This window comes from Pimephales promelas, chromosome 18 (genome assembly GCF_988280905.1).
Source record: "Pimephales promelas chromosome 18, fPimPro1.hap1.1, whole genome shotgun sequence".
Lineage (NCBI taxonomy): Eukaryota > Metazoa > Chordata > Actinopteri > Cypriniformes > Leuciscidae > Pimephales > Pimephales promelas.
The window spans coordinates 22,879,727-22,896,889 of NC_142786.1; the positions used below are offsets into that span (position 1 = coordinate 22,879,727).

Consider the following 17,163-nt stretch of genomic DNA (forward strand, 5'->3'; position numbering starts at 1 on the left):
GCCAGTCAATGACGTCATATCCACAATACCCCCGGTGTCCTCCAGGTTTGACCTTGTACTGTAATAGTAACCATGGTGACAGACATGGACACCTGGGTCGGTTATGCCCGTAATGCGTGCTCAACAGTGTGAGCGTCCCTAGCAGGGTTTTGTTTCAACATTATGAACCATAGTAAGCAGACTTTGAGACAAAAAGAGGGCTAAAAACGAAGATCAACGATGCCGAGAGCTCCACGCCCACGACTAACTTCGACTTGACAGAGAGAGTTGCATGTTACTTGGGCAAACAGGTGAGCAAATGTATATAAAACTAATCTATGTTATGTAGTTCAATATGATGAAAAGTTAGAATATGATCTGTATGTTAATCTAGCTTAGTCTCACACAGCCAACCAACAACCTATCATTCAACACAGCAGGTAGGATTTTTCCCCATTGCCAAATGTACATAAGGCATAATGATGGGGAATATGTGAGTGTTAATACAGCCTGCTTGAACCCGATCATCTGATCAGAGCAACTGATTGTATCATGGAAAATCATTTTGGTGCCATTGTTGTTATTGTTCTTTTGCCGACTATGCATGATAGTGCGGCCCAGTATATCCTGTGGAAGTGTGCATTGATTGGCAGCTAAAAAGTATATTACAGGCACAACATGTCATTTTAAATCTTTTAAATAGTGCCGTTGGTTAGACTAAGATAAAGAGCTGTCTTATCAAGAGGAATGATCAATGTGCTTATGCGTTATTTTGATATAGATATATGATCTATATGATATAGATATATGATCTAAATATTTGTTTTAAAAAGCAGGTTTTTTTTGAGCATTTTAATGATAAAAAATATTCTTATTTATTTATAAATGTTTTCACTAAAAAGTTATGTCAACAAAATTGTAGGGTTTTTTTATGTTTAGCACACACTTTTAACATATTCAAAATACAATTTGCCTAAGAAATGAACCCATGACTCTTTATGCAGCAGACAAGAGTGACTACTTTGCCTTACCAGGAGTGGTCTCTTCTTTGTAGTGCTCATCGTGCCACTGCATGGTTAGATGGTAACTGAGCATCACCTCCCACAAGGCCTTGCAGAGGTCGGTCAAGCAGGGGATGTAGCTGTCGGTGGTAATGTGCTGGGGTGAGAAAGATAAAAGCAAGAGCTTCAGTCTCACCATTTCAATTTCAACAAGCTCCTACAGTTTCACCACGAGAAGTACATGTGATTTCAAAAAAGCTGTGAGTTTTTGAAAATGTTTGAGGAAAATATCCCTCCATTATAAATATCTAGTTCAGTCATAACATTCAATCTGCAAGTAATCACATCACTACCGCATGGCACAAGTTGATTGATCTTACATGCTCACAGTCTGTGTAACTATTAGCATTGGCAAGTTCATACTTGCTCTACAGCAGCAATAATCAACAGCAGATCTAGTCCGACAAGACCTAATACATTAAAAAATTCATTAATGTATTCAATAACATGTTAAAACTATCCCAAGAGTTGTCATGAGATTAATTGTGTTGCGAGCAGGGCACCAGCATATTTAAAAGAATAAAATTTAAGGAATATTAATGCAATTATATTTACATATTTATATTTACATACACATATATGTATATATATATATATATATATATATATATATATATATATACACAGTATATGTGTGTGTGTATATATATATTTCTATAAATATATGTGTGTGTGTGTGTATATATATATATATATATATATATATATACAGTATATATATATACACACACATATACATATATATATGTATATATATATATGATCTATATGAGATAGATATATTATCTAACTATTTGTTTTAAAAAGCAGGGTTTTTTGAGCATTTTAATGATAAAAAATATTCTTATTTATTTATCAATGTTTTCACTAAAAAGTTAATCAAATGTAATCATATGTATTCACTATTCACATAAAACAATATTACATTGAATAAACAGAATTATATAACTATATACACTCCCGTTCAAAGGTTTGGGATCAGCAAGGTTTATTTTTAAAGAAATTAATGTGTTTCTTAAAGACATTGGTCATTAAAGACATTTATAAAAAATGATAAAAGATTCACATTTCAAATAAAAAAAAAATGCTTTAAATAGAAAGCTCAGAAGAACTTTTTATTCATCAAAGAATCTTATATATTAAAAAATATATTACTGTTTATATATTACTGTTTCCACAAAAATATGAAGCAATGTCATTCACATTGATAATAATAATAATGCATGTTTCTTGAGAATAATATAATTTATTCCTGCCATGGCAAAGCTGTATTGCAGGAAGTAGCAGATAGTATTCAGTGTTACATATTTTCTCTAGTAATAGTAGTACACATAAGGTAAAAGTATACATACAGCATGCCAATTTATGTAAAATGACCACTCAGGTGACAAACACAAAACCCTGAATCAGTATGCACTGAAATTGATAGAATGAGACTTCCAGAACTGGAGTTGGACTTTACTTTTTTACAACCCTAAATTTGGAAAAAGTGTAAGACATTTTAATACTTTCTAAGGACCCAGAGACATCCTGCAAAAACTCAAATCTGAGAAAAATACACTAAAGGAACCCAGTTGAGCATGACATTATCTCTTCTCAGATGTCTATGTATCCTTAAATCAAGCTGAAGACATTTGGAAACCAGTAAATCTGACAGTGAGGGAGAGCATGAATTCACCAGAGATAATGATTGACCTGCTGTGGACCTTAATGAATATTTACCATGCGATCAATCCTTCAAAACCTAGAGAATCTCTACATTCCTTGGAACGCTATAATTAGAAATAATACCATAGAGACAACCAAACAAGCTCCTGTCTGGGATGAGAGACTGTAAATCAAATTGGGAGTTGGGCTGTGTACTGAAGTAAAATACAGTTTGAATCAACTTCGGTGACATTGGCGTTCTCAGAGGAGCTGACATACTCCCTTTGGTCAGTGCGATTTGTGGCCGGGGAAAGCCGACATAAACGTTGCCATGTCTAGAACCGCAGCATTGCCGACTCATCCATACACATATTCATCAATGCTGTCAAGCAGTGAGATGCTGGAGCTCTGTCCCTGCCTTTTCTTCTCAACCATGCTTGGAAACTCTGCAAAATGCTGGAGCCTGCTAAATTACGATCGGCTAGAGGCTCGTCGAGGCTGTTTTTGAACGGCACATAGCAACACAGCCTCCAGCTGTGGAAAAGTTACAATCTATGTATCACAATCATAACTTTTTGCAACAGAACCACGGTTACTGCAGTTTACCAATGGACGTTGTAAATTTGGACTCGATTGTCACATTTACCTATTCTTCTTACCCAAGTTACCAAACTTTACTGAAGTTTATTTAGGTTAAGATTGAGGTCACAGTGCAGGAACTCCAAATATGTGAACAACATTTGTAGAGCAGATGTCAAAGTCGTTTTGCCAGGTCATGTTTAATGTCTCTGAGAAAGAGCATAAAAAGAAACTCTCAACTATTTCAGTCCACAAAACTTTTCTATTTAAAAGTGTTCTAGCAAAATAAATCTTGGAACATTGGACAACACAATACCCCACAATTTTACCTGTCATTAGTAATTAATAGGAAATTAAACCGTGTCTACAATAGTTTTGATTTATAACAATTATAACATACCATTATTACTCACAAGCCCAAAAATATATGCCCTCATATGAGATTAAAATGCATTTTCAACTAGAGAAAAATACAAATATGCATAGACAAAAGAATGGGGTTAATTTAAAAACATACCTTTTACGGTTATGATAACTTTCATTACTCACCGTTAAAACGTTTAACTCACAGAGCAAATGGATTCAAAAGGTTTTCATCATTTTAAAGGGGGCTATTATGCAAAATTCCCTTTTATACGGTGTTTGAACAAAGATGTAAACCACCAGCCTATAATGGTAAAAATCAACCCATTACTTTTTTTATAATCTCCATTAATAATAAACAGTCTCTCCAAATGAATGGTTCCAGATTTCCCCCCAACTCTTACATTTGCGCAAATCATTTTACACCACGCTGCTTCACAAACAAGGGTCAGGTCAATGCTGGATTTGCACAAAAGTTTTTTTCTGGAAGATTTGTAGATTAACATGACGGTACATGCTATTCGATGAGTTGAATCAACTTTAAATAATTATTATCATCATTTTTATAATAAATTTAAAGGATTAGCTCACTTAAAAAAAAAAAAAAAGAAACGTTTTGCTGATAATTTACTCACCCCCACGCCATCCAAGATGTCCATGTCTTTCTTTCTTCAGTTGAAAAGAAATTAAGGTTTTTGATGAAAACATTCCAGGATTTTTCTCCATATAATGAACTTCAGTGGGTGCAAATGGGTTCAAGGTCCAAATGAGTTTCAATGCAGCTTCAAAGGGCTTGAAAAGACACCAGACGATGAACAAGGGTCTTATCTAGCGAAACGATTGGTCATTTAAAAAATAAATAACAAAGTTTAAGTTTTATAAGCACAAATGCTCGCCTTGCTCTATTCTGTGCGACTCTCCTGTTCAACCTCGTTCATCAAAATAAACGAATCTGAATCTTATTTCGAATCATTTTGTTCGTTGAATGAACCAAATGACTCGATAAAAGATTTGTTTATTTTGATGAACGAGTTCGAACAGGAGAGTCACACAAAACAGAGCAAGGCGAGCATTTATGCTTATAAAACTTAAACTTTGTAATTTATTTTTGAAATGACCGATTGTTTCACTAGATAAGACCCTTATTAATCGTCCGGTGTCGTTTAAAGCCTTTTGAAGCTGCACTGAAACTTATTTGGACCTTGAACCGTTTTGCACCCAATGAAGTCCATTATATGGAGAAAAATCTTGGAATGTTTTCATCAAAAACCTTAATTTCTTTTTGACTGAAGAAAGAAAGACATGGACATCTTGGATGACACGGGGGTGAGTAAATTATTAGCAAAAGTTTTTTTAAAAAGTGAACTACTCCTTTAATGTATTTCTGTGATCACAAACTTGGATTTTCAGTCTTCAAGTTCAAACTAAATGATAAAAACAAAAAAGTAATTAATTGCTTGAAGTGAGTGGTGGGTTCTTGCATATTTCTACTAGATATTTTGTCAATTTTTGTTTGTAACAGGCAGTGATGAGTATTAAGCAAGGGCAAAAATCACAAATCCTTGAGAAAATGGAAGCCTCCAAACATAAATGAACATATAACACGACATTAATTCAAATCAATTTCCTTGATGCATAAACTTGTTCCAGCCTTATTTTGACCAAGTACTGAAGAACCAGCGCGTCCACACAAAAAAAAAAAAAAAAAAAAAAACATCAGGTGTTTCCCTGCATTTTAAGAGACAGTTAGTCACGGATAACACTTACAAACCACACTCGGTCAACCAATTAAGACTTTAAAACAAACAATCAAATGAATAAAACACTCATTCACTTTTGTATTCACCATGCTGAGACACAATGCGACCTGATCTGAGTGGCTGCGATAAATCTAATTAGGTCTGTGACGCATGCAGAAAAAGCTCTGGGCATTCAGAGGTGATTCATCACTTACGGTAATTCTGCAGAAACAGATAAACAAGCTCATATGAAACCATCCCACACAACTCATTACACTAGAGCGTCTCCAACTAATGCAATGAACGGTGGCTCAAGCATTATATCAAAGGAAATCTATAATATTGCCAAAGTCACCAAAATGATATACTCAAGGTGGAAAGCAATAATTATGAGCCATTCGTCTCATTTGAAGTTGATTGTTTGTGACCGCTACAACCCTTCTTTGAATAAAGTTGTATAGTTGCCATCATCGAGTGTAAGGAGATACTTGGATGCTCAGCTGGATTAACACTGATCCAGTAGTTACCACACAGGAAGTATAGTATTCTCATTGGTGTCGAATGACTCCTGCAGGTGAGCAGAAGGAGATGTGACTCGTCCCATTCAAACAATCAATCCCCCATCCTCTTCAGATGACTTCCTGCTATGAGAATCGAGGCATCGTTGCCTGGCAACTGAGAAGTTGGTGGAGGGAAAGGATGATAAATGTCTTTCTAATCTCAAAGGAGACACATTAGACAGACAGATGGACATTATAGCTGAAATTTTGATAAGATCCTTTGAGATGATGCATGGGATTAAGGCAGGTGGACAGAATTGGACTGAGGTCAGCGGTGACTTCATTGAATGGCGTGCTGGGAATTGCATCCAAAAAAAACATGAAAAAGATCTTTCAAGGATTCCATGTTTTTTCTCCCTACAGTCTTAGAACATCACTGGGGGTTTTCAGGGCTAATCTCTATTTCGTGATGGAAGAACACTGCTGGGCATCAGAGGTGGCCACCTCTCTAAATGCGGTCGAATCGTGTACATTTTCAAATATATGATTGTAGTACATTTTGAAAGAGAGAGGGAAAACAAAGAGCTGCTGCCATCAGCAGTCTGTTAACATGTAAAGTCAGCAAATCTCTGTGGCGTCTTCTCTTCGTAACCAAGCTGAAGAAGTCACAGCACAGATGGCAATATCTGGAGAGGCTCAATCAGGATCAAGGGTTTTCGAGTTCCTCAGGAACAGGATGTGAGGATTATAAGGCTTTGAGACATTAGGCTAGTAGGAGTGTAATAATATTCAAACCGAACCAAAAAAAGGCGTGTGTCTGCTCCTACTTGTGTGTATTAGTGTGTCCCTGAAGAAGGCTTCATGCCGCTACGCGTGGGCTTTTTAAATTTGTCCGTTTAGGACATGTCATTTGTATAATAAAGACATTTTAATGAAGGAGTGCCTCGGACCGTTTCATCGCAATGCCATTTTTTACCAATATCGTGCAGCCGTAATTCAAATCGCGATACTCTCATTGAGTATACCGAGCACGCCCCGCCCCCTGCTACCCCAGCCCCGCTCGGTGGACCTCTGATGTCTTATGTGTAAAGTACACGATGAATACAGTTTTGTAGCCTAACCACCATTAACACCAAATAACAAGCTCCATGTTTCATGTTACTTTCGATAATAAACAAGGTGTAATCTTTCAAATTCTGTCTATTTGATCACGAAATTCAAACAATAAATTGATCATTGATCTGGCATGACAGATCGCTGTAGGCCTACTAGGCTCCTCATTTCAAGCGGCAGCGAGAAACGCGAGTAAACGCGATCATCTCTTCCTCAGTTACAGAATGGACACTTGAAGGTATGTTGAAAGATACAGTATACTTACTGAAAGGTATCATAACTCAGTGTTTCAGCAGTGGAAAGACGTCAATAAAACAGCATAGCTTGTCACTAGCATTATATTTTACTCAACAGGCAAGTGATATAGACCTTATTCAGAGCAGCGCCATGACAGGTATGAAAGTGAGGCTGTGAGGGATAGACTTGCCGTGTTTCCAATGGCATCCGCTGTAAAAAGCTGAATAAAGCGGCTAGATTACTGACAATTTTCCACAGCTTACATTGTCTTGAGTTTTTCTTTGAAAGATATTTTTCCAGTGTTTCATGAGCAGAACAATCTGAAAACACATTAAATAACAGTACAGCCCATTGAAGAGATGCATGTCTATCCCTCACAGCCTCGCTTTCATTCTCATTAAAAATCAAAGATGGCGCTGCCGTGAATAAGGCGTATAGTGTTCACAACTTTGGTTCCTATAAACGAACTCTTGCACTAAATGTTAGCCTATATATTATAGTTTACTTAACCTGCTAATGATATCTTTTAATGTATGTTAAAAATATCTTTCATGAAAATGGAAATAATTATATGAAGAGTTCAGATGCAAAAGCCTCTAAATGCCATTTGAAATTTTCTTCTAAAATGACCATTTTTATCAAGCTTGTATATTTAAGTTCAGTAATTTCACTTAAATGGCAATGATAATTACCTATTAATTGTTATTTAAGTGAAATTACTGAACTTAAATATACAAGTTTGATAAAAATCATCATTAAAGAAGAAAATTTCAAATGGCATTTAGAGGCTTTTGCATCTGAACTCTTCATATAGAGTAAAAACACAAGTTAATGCAAAAACTGCCTTATATTCAGTTTACATGTTTTCATACAATGTGTTGTGTGTTGATTAATATATCTAAAAAATAAATAGCATCTGAATTTAGGTTAAAAGTCTAGGCTACAACCTTTAATGTTATAGTAATGTGCGGCTCCCTAAACAGATTTTTTTTAATCCTTGTGAAATGTTTAATTGTAATTGAATTAATTTAAATACAGACAATTTATTTCATTAAAACACAGTTTAAAAAAAAAAGAAAAAAAAAGCAATTTTAGCTTTCTAAACCGAGATATCAAAACCGTGGGAAAACCGAACCGTCAGTTTTGTGTTTCATTACACCCCTATAGGCTAGATAAATATATACACTTAAACCTGGAAGTTTAAGGGTACTTTCAAATGTCCAGTGACTGGCACTAAATGTGGCGTTCAACTTTCTCAAAAACAGTTAAATGGGCTAAATGGGTAACATATTACACAAGTAGTTCAGAAGTTAAGTGTCCGGTGAGTGGCGCTAAAAGATTAAAGAGTCATCTATTCCCAGTGAGCCTGGGTTGGAAAAATCCCAAAATGGACATATTTATCCGATTAATAAAGTAATGGGGTTTCTTCATCTTTCCACAAGATTATCAAACAATGGGAGAGTAATTAGCCTGGTGCAGGATAGAAGCTTTGAAAAGAGCTCAGGAAAGACCGAAAATCAGCTCTGGTAATCTCTCGAGCGCAGCTCCAACTGCAACCTCTTCATTAAGAGTCAGACATCAATGAGGCACTTTACCCTCAAACGTTGATCTGACACCCTCCACAGAGGGAAAATAAAAAAAAGATTTGCTGAACCGATTCTTTATGAAAGTTTGATGAAATGCGAGTCAATTTCTATAAATGCTCTTACCTGAGCTTTAATTCTAACGCTGCACCTTTTGGGAACCTTTTGGGGCAACATTCAACCTGTGTGGTTAATATTCACATACAGTACAGTGGACACAGAGAACAACAAAACACATTCCTTACTTGAGCAGCACAACTAATAATCGTTTTAATCGTTAATGTGCAGCTGCATCGTGAAGTTTGTAACTTTCATTCATTCTTTACATCAGGCTCAAAAAGACCTACCGCTGTGAGCGTTGCTTTCCTCATTGGAAACATCAATGTATCGCCCCTGCTGTCTTAATGAACAGAATCAATCAAACGTTCCCACGTTTGGAACTTCCACTGTCAAAACTCCACAAGCGGTCCAAGCGTGAGTCAGCTCTCAAAATGAGGCATCATCAGAGATGCCACAGATAACAGTTTTTCACATATTTACTAATCAGGAGGCTTAAAGTTCAGACTCTGACAGCTTGATAGCACAGAAGACAGACAATAAGACTGATCAGACGATAATTGTGAAAGCTATAACTGTAACGCCGCCTTCACACTGGCAGTTGAAATCAGCTCCGTAATAAGTAATACGCCCCCAACGGACGTCGTACTACACGACGTCCGTTGAAAAGCGTCGGAAGCAGGTAGAACAAAAATGGCGGAGAGATTAGAAAGGTTGATTGTCAGTTTTGTATGAGCTCTCTGATGAGGTTTTTAGACCATTTTGCAAGATGTAAACAACACTGGTCCAGAAACACTTCCTGTTTCAGTTTGTAACTGTTTTCTTTATTTCACATGTAAAGAAAACATCTTAAAGATGATCGTTTAACTTTTTTATTCAGTTTTATATGTTCTGTTGGTTGTATTTTATCCCAGCTTTTATGTAGTGTTAAAAAACTGAAACAGGAAGTGCTTCTGGACCAGTGTTGTTTACATTTTGCAAAATGGTCTATAGAGATATTAAAGGAGAACTCCAGTGCAAAATGAACCATTGGTCTAATAAAACATTGGTACCTAGTCAAACCGTTCTCTGAGATTTGTTTTCATGTTAATCGAATGTAAAGAGTTTTATCTCTAAAAACGGTTTAGCGTATAATACTAGTAATGGGGGAATTTACTAAGTAAAAGGAAATCGCTAGTTTACACCACTAACAAAGGCTCAAAATAGCTCCATACTACCGCAGTAACAAAATGAGGGTCCCTACATGCAAAACGAAGCATTGAGAACTTTGTAAGTGTACAGACCGTTTAATAAGAAGATACTTTATAAAGACAATTCAATTCGATACAGACCACAAACGGCGTGCTGAGTGATCTGAACTGTATGAAGTTCAGTGAGCTTCTGAACTGTATGAACAGCGTTCGGGGATCGACTAATCGAGACCATTTTCTAAGATGGCTCCTGTCTGTATACACGAAGTGAACTGTCTTCATAAAGTATCTTCTTATTAAACGGTCTTACAAAGTTCTCAATGCTTTGTTTTGCATGTATGGACCCTCATTATGTTACTGTGTGAGTGTGTGGCTATTTTGGACCTTGTTAGTGGTATAAATTAGCGATTTCTTTTTACTTAGTCAATGCTAAGCGGTTTTTAGAGAAAAGTTGTCCCACCCTCGCACCATTAATAATGATGTTATTATTTACAATAAGCCCTGAAATATTTCATTAAAAAAATGTCCATTTTGATTTCATAGTAACTTAGTAAGATGGCCTTACTTTCCAATTGCACATCTTGTTAAATGATGTTATTAGAGAGTATAGACAGTACAAGCATTTCATGAAAATAAAGCTTTGCAGAGATGGACAGCAGAGTTCAAGGTAGAGGAGAGATAAAGAGATGCTGATGATGAACACTTTCATGAAGTGCTTTTGTTCAGCTGCAAGGTCAATATCCACTCGTGCCCGTCGAGAGCCCTCTAAAATACGAGCGTGAGGGATACTGATGGTAAATAACAATGATACCCGGCTATGAGGTAACTTCAAGAGTGTGCAATTTTTAACATTTGTTTTACCATTGTTGATGTGCACTAACAGGGCGTTCCCCACTACTGTTCATTTACCGCACTTATCGCTCAGAGCTGAGCAGGAGATCTCTGAAGGGATGGGATAATGATCGTTTCATGTAAAATTCATGTAGCGCTTCGCATTATGGTGTGACCTTTGGAGCGTTCCAGTTACGCTGGATTTCAATTCCCACGCTGTGGTTCAAAGTTCAGGGACTGAAGTGATTGTCATTAGCATACCTCTCGTCATGTTTACTTTGTTTACTTTATGACGCTCAGAGAGTTTGAGAGTTGGAAAGGATGACGCACTGTCCACTGTGCTCAAGACGAATTCATCTGCAATAATTGCTTTGCTGGGAGATGAGACTTAAGGGCAAAACCCAGATACACGATTCATTTTCGTTACCCCTCAAAGGTTCAAAGGCCACCGCATCCAGAGCGAAAACTGAAATGAGCAACACAGCATCTCATTGAGAAAATCTTTAGTGTGCGTTTCAAAGCAATGTCTCAGAGAAGGACAATCAAAAGACTTTATCAGCTGAGTTGACACCTCAGGCACCGACAACCCGTGTCTGAGTGTTAAAGGCATATAGTGCATGTTGCCAAATTTCTTGGGGATAAACACGTATATGGACCCTACAAGCATGATCGGGGGTGGTTATGGCGCAGTGGATAAGACACATGCCTTTGGTGTAAGAGACCCAGGTTTCGAATGCATGCTGAGACACTTAACCCCTAGTTGCTCCAGAGGCGTGCGACCTCTGACATGTATAGCAATTTTAAGTCGCTTTGGATAAAAGCGTCAGATTAGTTAAAATCGCAAATTAGTTAAAATCTCCCAGAATGCCGAGACAGAAAAAACTGTGCTACAAACCATATTGCGCACAGGCAGAGAGGGAGAGAGCGAGAGACCTTGCGGGTGTGCATACTGATTGGCCGATTGATAAAAATCGAGAATCGAATCGAACTGTGACCTTAGAATCGAAAATGTAATCGAATCGAGGATTTGGAGAATCGTGACACCCCTAGGTTTGAACATGAAAGGCTAAAAGTTTTCGGAATTTTCAGTGCATGTCTGTGAGGTAAAAGGAAACGAGCTGTTGAAGCTCCGCCCTCTGTGCTGGGAGCAGCAGCTCATTTGCAAATTTTAAAGGGATACACACAAAAACTATACGTTTTCGCTCACCCTTAAAAAGTGACAATTTTAACATGCTACATAAAAATATCTGTGGGGTATTTTGAGCTAAAACTTCACATACGTACTCTGGGGACATCCAAGACTTATTTTACATCTTGTGTAAAGGGCATTATACCACGCATTTAATGCGTCTTTGCTAAATAAAAATATCCATTTCTTAGGTTACACTTTATTTCAAGGTGACATAGTTAATTAATATTACTCAGTACTTATTTGACTACATGTACTTACTATAGAGTTGGGTTTGGTTTAGGATTAGTTACTTGTAATAATTCATAATTTACTGTTATTTCTATAGTAAGTACATGTGTTAAGTAACGTGCAACAACATCACCTTAAAATAAACATATTAACAGTAAAATCTTACTGACCCCAAATTAAAAATAGGTGTAAAACACAGAGGGGCAAAACAAAGCTTCTTTTCAAAATCGTTTACTTATGTGGCATTAATGCTCAGTGCATTCAGGTCAAACATCCTTTGGTTGTACCAGATGAACTTGAACATAAGGGCTGTTTTACCTCAGCTCAGCAGATGATAACAATATTCCCTTCTGACACTCAAATATAGTACAGCCAAGTGCAGCTAAGCCTACGCAAACTATTTGAGCTCTGTGCCAATAGCAGGTCATAGAAAGAATCCAAACACTTCAAACTCTAGATGTGAATCAATGTACAAAGTAATTACAGAATTATAGAAGTGCAGAACCAGAGCTACTACTCTTAAATGGTTTGACATAGTTGAGAACAAAGTAAATTTAATTGGATTCAGTAAGATTTTTTTAAAGACATTCATAGTCAAAAGTTACAGTAAAGACACTTGTCTATTTCAAATAAGTGCTTTCCTTTTAAACTTTCTATTCGTCAAAGAATCCTGAACCACAAATATATATGACCACAACATCGATTATAAAATAAAATCTTTCTGAGCAGCAGATCATCATATTAGAATGATTTACGAAATATCATGTGACACTGAAGACTGGAGTAATGATGCTGAAAACTCAGCTTTGACATCACAGAAATAAATTACAATTTAAGATAACCTTTTTTCCCACAATATTAAAGATTGTTCAAGCGTTCAAGCATGTCAAGACATTAACCCACCACTTATAAAATGATTTTTATGTTATTAAAAACATGGGGTGAAAAAAACAATTTTAGTACATAAATAATAGCTACAGTATAATATACCAGTTTAATGTAAGAATAGTTATTGGTAGTCAAAGAAATATGTGTGAAATTATTATCTGTAGTGCTCTATCTACTGAAGGAGCTTAATATCATTTATCAATAATATAATCTCCCACTTGCAATATCATACAGTAATAAAATATGACCCAGAACAGATGGCTGCAATTTTGTTTGTGATCCAAGGGTTCAGTGCTTCTATACAAATGCAAATGAGAATTTTAGTATCCAGGCTGAGACTGCATTTTGTGGCGAGTCGCAACTTTGGCAGAGACTCCAATTTTTCCTGTTAACTCAAATTAATTGCTTCATGTCTTGCTCATGAATGAAATCTCCTGCCCCGACCACTGCGCAATATCTTTCCCTCTCACTACAGCCAGACAAATACAAGTCATTTCCAAAGGCAAGAATCGAACCTATTTTACGCCCGTCTAGAGCACAATAAGAACGAAAACGACAAATGATTTCATGGACGAATGTGGCCCACAGTGACTTTTGGATGTGTTTATTCTCTAATTTTACTGGACACCCATCAACATGCGGTATTGGGTGGGGGGTGGGGGGGGTGACATACAGTACCTTGCAAAGGTCCTTGTACTGCATTTTCTGGAACTTGGTATCGGCGTTGCCGGCGCACAGCTCTACATATCCCAGCACCACCTGGAACACAGTGTTGTGGATGGCCTGTGTGAAGTGCATGTGCAACTGATCCATGGCCGTCTGAGGAGAAAGTAGAAAAATAGAAATGAGAGGGGAATACGGGGTCATCTGTGGGATCATTTTTATATAGCATATTCACAAAAGTAAAATCAATATTGAAAGCTATCAATGTTTTTTTTTTTTTTGCATTGCGCAAAAAAAAAAATATTTAAAACTTTCTGTATTTACTTGGTAAGTTATCTTTAACGTCAACTGATCTCCAAAGAACTGCTTTAAAACCAGCTTCTCATATCGTGCGACAGCATTCACAAATAATCAAAGCTCCGGGTACACTTGACTCTTAAAAATCTGCTAAATTAAGAAAGAATAATAACTACAAACATTGAAAAATGCCCCTTTAAATAAAAAGCACACAAAAAAAGTAGTAAATGGACAGCCTGGTTTCTTTAATCGGTTTTTGTCTCGTTTCCTTTACCATATTAGGTAACACTTTACTTGAAGGGGTGTGCATAAGACTAACATGACACCTTCATAATCATGACATATGTTATGAATGTGAAGGAAGTGTTTGTGTCAACTGTCATTAAGTGTCATTCGCTCAGTTATGACATTTTGAATGCAAATATGACATTGTTTGAGATGTCTTTGTTATGACACCTTGACATAAACCAATACATCATAACCTGTCAGTGTCTGTCATGACAACTTGACATTACTAAGACAACATAACCTGTCATAAACATGACAGAGCAGATTAATTATCAAACTTAAGAAACCACCAAGCTTTATTGGTTAACATTGCATGAAACTGTCATGTGGTTGGTTTTAACATTGGCTGTCATGAAGCCATTATAACATTTTAATGATAAATTCAATTTGGGGTCACGAAAAATATTCATGACACAGTTATAATGGCCTCATGACAGCCAATGTCAAAGCCAACCACATGACAGTTTAACTTAATTTAATGTCATGACAAAGACACTGACAGGTTATGATGTTATGGTTTATGTGAAAATGTCATAACAAAGACATCTTAAACAATGTCATATTTGCATTTAAAATGTCATTACTGAGCGAAAGACACTTAATGACAGTTTTCATAAACATGCATAAACCCTACTTCATATTCAAGACATATGTCATGTCATGATTATGAAGGTGTCATGGCAGTCTCATGCACACCCCTTCAAGTAAAGTGTTACCAAATAGAACAGTATTTACTAAACATTCTTAAAACAAGATCAAATTTCCTTAAGATGTAAAATTGTGCAAGATAATTTTTGATTTGCACATAATTCCTTTTATTCATCAAAAGTGATATAATTGTAAAGGTGGTATGACTGTTATAATTGTCTTTACCATTTCTACACTATACTATTTTGAAATTTCCTTTCCTCAAAGAATCCACAAAAAAAAGTATCTCCCTTTCCATAAAACATATTAAACCTCTGTTTTCAACATTGATAATAATAAGAATTGTTTCTTGAGCAGCAAATCAGCATATTAGAATGATTTCTGAAGGATCATGCAATGAAGACCGGAGTAATGATGCTGAAAATTCAGCTTTGACCAGAGGAATAAATCTATTTAAATACAAAAGTTGTATGATGTATAAATATATTGTTCGATTTATGCTTAAAACAAGAAAAAAAAAACAACGGGGTATAAAGAATAATAAGAAATGTTTTATAAATTCTTGTAAATGTACTTGGTTCTGATATTTTTACAGGAAAACTAGGAGAAAATTATAAAAAATTTAAAAAAAAAGTATTTTCCCTGCCAAAGTAGCTCTGTTTCTGAAGGTAAAACTTCTGGGTAGCCGTGGGTCCAGCTCACACCTCACAGGAGATGAATCATTACCGAACAACATTCTGAAGCTCAATATGGTCCCAATGGGAAAAGAAACAGCTTTGCTACAACTTAATTACACTTCTCCCCTGTCGCTCTCACTGCTTTCCTTCTTCCTTCAGCCATGAGCGTATCCCTCCATCAGCTTCGGCTCAATTCAATCAAAATGAATATCAGGATATTTGCATTCTCCTGCAGGTCACCGCGTTCAAATGCAGACAGGTGGAAATATTTCAATAATATATTCAAACGTATTTAAATGAAAATTATAAAGCTGATGGGGTCATCGATATCTAATGCATTTCGTCCCCTGAGGAATAAGATTTAAAAAAATAAACAAACTTGAACACAAACACACCTAAAAAAACAAACGTGATCACAATATTAATTGTGCTGAGGAAAACGAGCAATTACATCCATTACATAGATTTAAAAACAAGAAAATCAAAAACAGAAAAGATGGGGAATTAGATGTGCAGTCATTAGGCTAATTGCTGAGTTCATGGAAAACGCCAGAAAAAAAACAGCACCTCTTAAGGAAGGACAAACAACTGTTTTAACGGATGACGTACATACTGAAACAAGGTGTGCGTTTGGTTTGTTAAAAACGAATTCGAGAAAAACGCATTTCAATGAGAAAACACATTCGAAATAATTGGTCCTAGAAAGACCTACAGGGGAAAAAAGTCAATACACCAAGTTACACGAAGCAGGGAAAAAGATTATCAGAAAGATTCAGCTTAGGGCTGAAAGTGGTTTGAGAATCAAAATTGATCAAAATAAAAATGTTTTGGTAACTAAAAAAAAAATACTTGTATAATGCATTATACGTAAAGGGCTTAAGTAATCTAAACAATCTGTCAAAAGACATGAATCTGAAACATACTTTTCTTACTTGTTGATAATGATTTTATCAATTAATTGTTGTGGCGGTTAAGCCAGTTATTCATAAATACTCTCTGCATGGATTTCGACATCATGCACCCCATTCAAGTGTCATGAATCTCCTAATAATCTCTTTAACCAGAGTAAAACTCTCTCAGGGGTCTCCAGAGGGGCGACCCGCATATGAATCACACATCTTGAAGTCAGTCCTTCAGTAATTGCGGGTTGATCGGCTTAAACGGTAACCTCTGATGAAACGGCCAAAGCCTGGACAGCAGACCGCAAATAAATTAAGTTCTTAGAGGCGTGTGTGTGTAAATGAATGTAGGAATGAATAAACAGGGCAGCTGCCATCTTCTTCCCGAGAGGCTGTGGTGATCAAAGTGACACGAGGAAGGCTGTTTCAGATGAGACAGGGGACGTCTCAGGACACATACTTGCATACTTATACAACACACAAAGAGATGTCCACAGACACTAT

The 17,163-nt window shown here is 36.3% G+C and overlaps 1 protein-coding gene across 2 annotated transcripts in view; it reads right to left on the reverse strand.

The window, feature by feature from the left end:
• The window catches only part of vps50 (VPS50 EARP/GARPII complex subunit), a 151,363-nt gene that overhangs the window by 91,231 nt on the left and 42,969 nt on the right, over positions 1 to 17,163 (reverse strand). For both annotated transcript variants that reach the window (XM_089123160.1, XM_039680886.2), the window contains exons 12-13: positions 13,866 to 14,006; positions 1,011 to 1,137 (exon numbers count right to left, since the gene is read on the reverse strand). In XM_089123160.1, coding sequence (XP_088979286.1) covers positions 1,011 to 1,137; positions 13,866 to 14,006 — 268 coding nt within the window. The remainder of the gene's footprint in view (positions 1 to 1,010; positions 1,138 to 13,865; positions 14,007 to 17,163) is intronic.